General features: G+C 49.1%; 1 protein-coding gene across 1 annotated transcript in view; it reads left to right on the top strand.

Annotated features, from left to right (window-relative positions):
- Nucleotides 1-985, top strand: part of slc25a26 (solute carrier family 25 member 26) — a gene marked incomplete in the record, with an annotated part of 48,587 nt that overhangs the window by 38,413 nt on the left and 9,189 nt on the right. The window contains 1 exon segment of the mRNA XM_035662379.1: nt 335-399. Within this exon segment, the coding sequence (XP_035518272.1) occupies nt 335-399 (65 nt within the window).

The following is a 985-nucleotide window of genomic DNA, read 5'->3' as shown; positions in this document are numbered from 1 at the left end:
TGTGTGTGTTTGTGTGTGTAGCTCAGGAAGGTGTGGGTTGGATGAGACTGTAGGAGGGGGGGCGGGGGGCACGTTGGGAATAGAAGTGTGTCTGTCTGGTTTTTGTGGTCTAATAACGTGGAAGGTCTCGGATGGGGAATATTATCATTTTTATGAACTTAATGGAGCGGAGGGCCAAGAGCTCCACTGTTTATTGCTGAATTAATATGTTACTGTATCTGTGGTTAAGTAATTGGACTTTTTTATGGGTTTATTTTTTATATTTAAAGACTCTTCTGAGAGCAAAGAGAGGGCCTTTTATGTTTGCACTTTGCTGAATGTGTGTCTTTTGTAGGTGCGGTAGCAGCATTTGTTACCACTCCTCTTGACGTGGCGAAGACCAGGATCATGCTCGCAAAGGTATACACACTCAAACACACACATATAAGAGCGCACCACCTCCTCTGGCAGCAACTTTTAAACACTGCTGTCAGGTGATGCCTCGCAGGCAGAGAGCTGAGCGGGCCTGCAGCCTGAGCAAATTTCAACAGTGTCAGCACATGGGACGGAGCGGGCCGGGGTAGCACCGGGACAGTAGTGAGACATACACACACATTTGTCATCTGACCTGGAATATGGACAGTGTTGGGAAGACATGTTTGTGTGCATGGTTAGTGTTAGAGTGAGGACTTGCTGCTGCTCCAGAGGAATTTCCATCTCAAGGCTGCTTGTCACTGAGAGGTGAACCAGAAGGCCAGTGTCCCTCCTGTTCACTCTTCTACTCTGTCCTCTCAAACAGTCCCCCTCTTTCTCTCTCTGTCTGTGTCTCTGTAGTGCTGTCCCCTCCTCTTTCTCCCTCTCTCCACCTCCTCTTTCACTCCTGGCTCGCTTTCCACTGTATGTCTGGCTTCCCTCACTCTGTCCTCTGTGAGTGTACGTAAAGGGTAGTGAGTTCAGAGTTACCCCAATCAGCCCCCCCACAATCGCGCGCACACACACACACACA

Source organism: Morone saxatilis, unplaced genomic scaffold (assembly GCF_004916995.1).
Source record: "Morone saxatilis isolate NCDOM2014 unplaced genomic scaffold, NCSU_SB_2.0 Contig18, whole genome shotgun sequence".
In the NCBI taxonomy this organism is placed as follows: Eukaryota; Metazoa; Chordata; class Actinopteri; family Moronidae; genus Morone; species Morone saxatilis.
The sequence above is the reverse complement of the archived record's forward strand: the minus strand, read 5'-3'. Positions and strand labels throughout refer to the sequence as shown.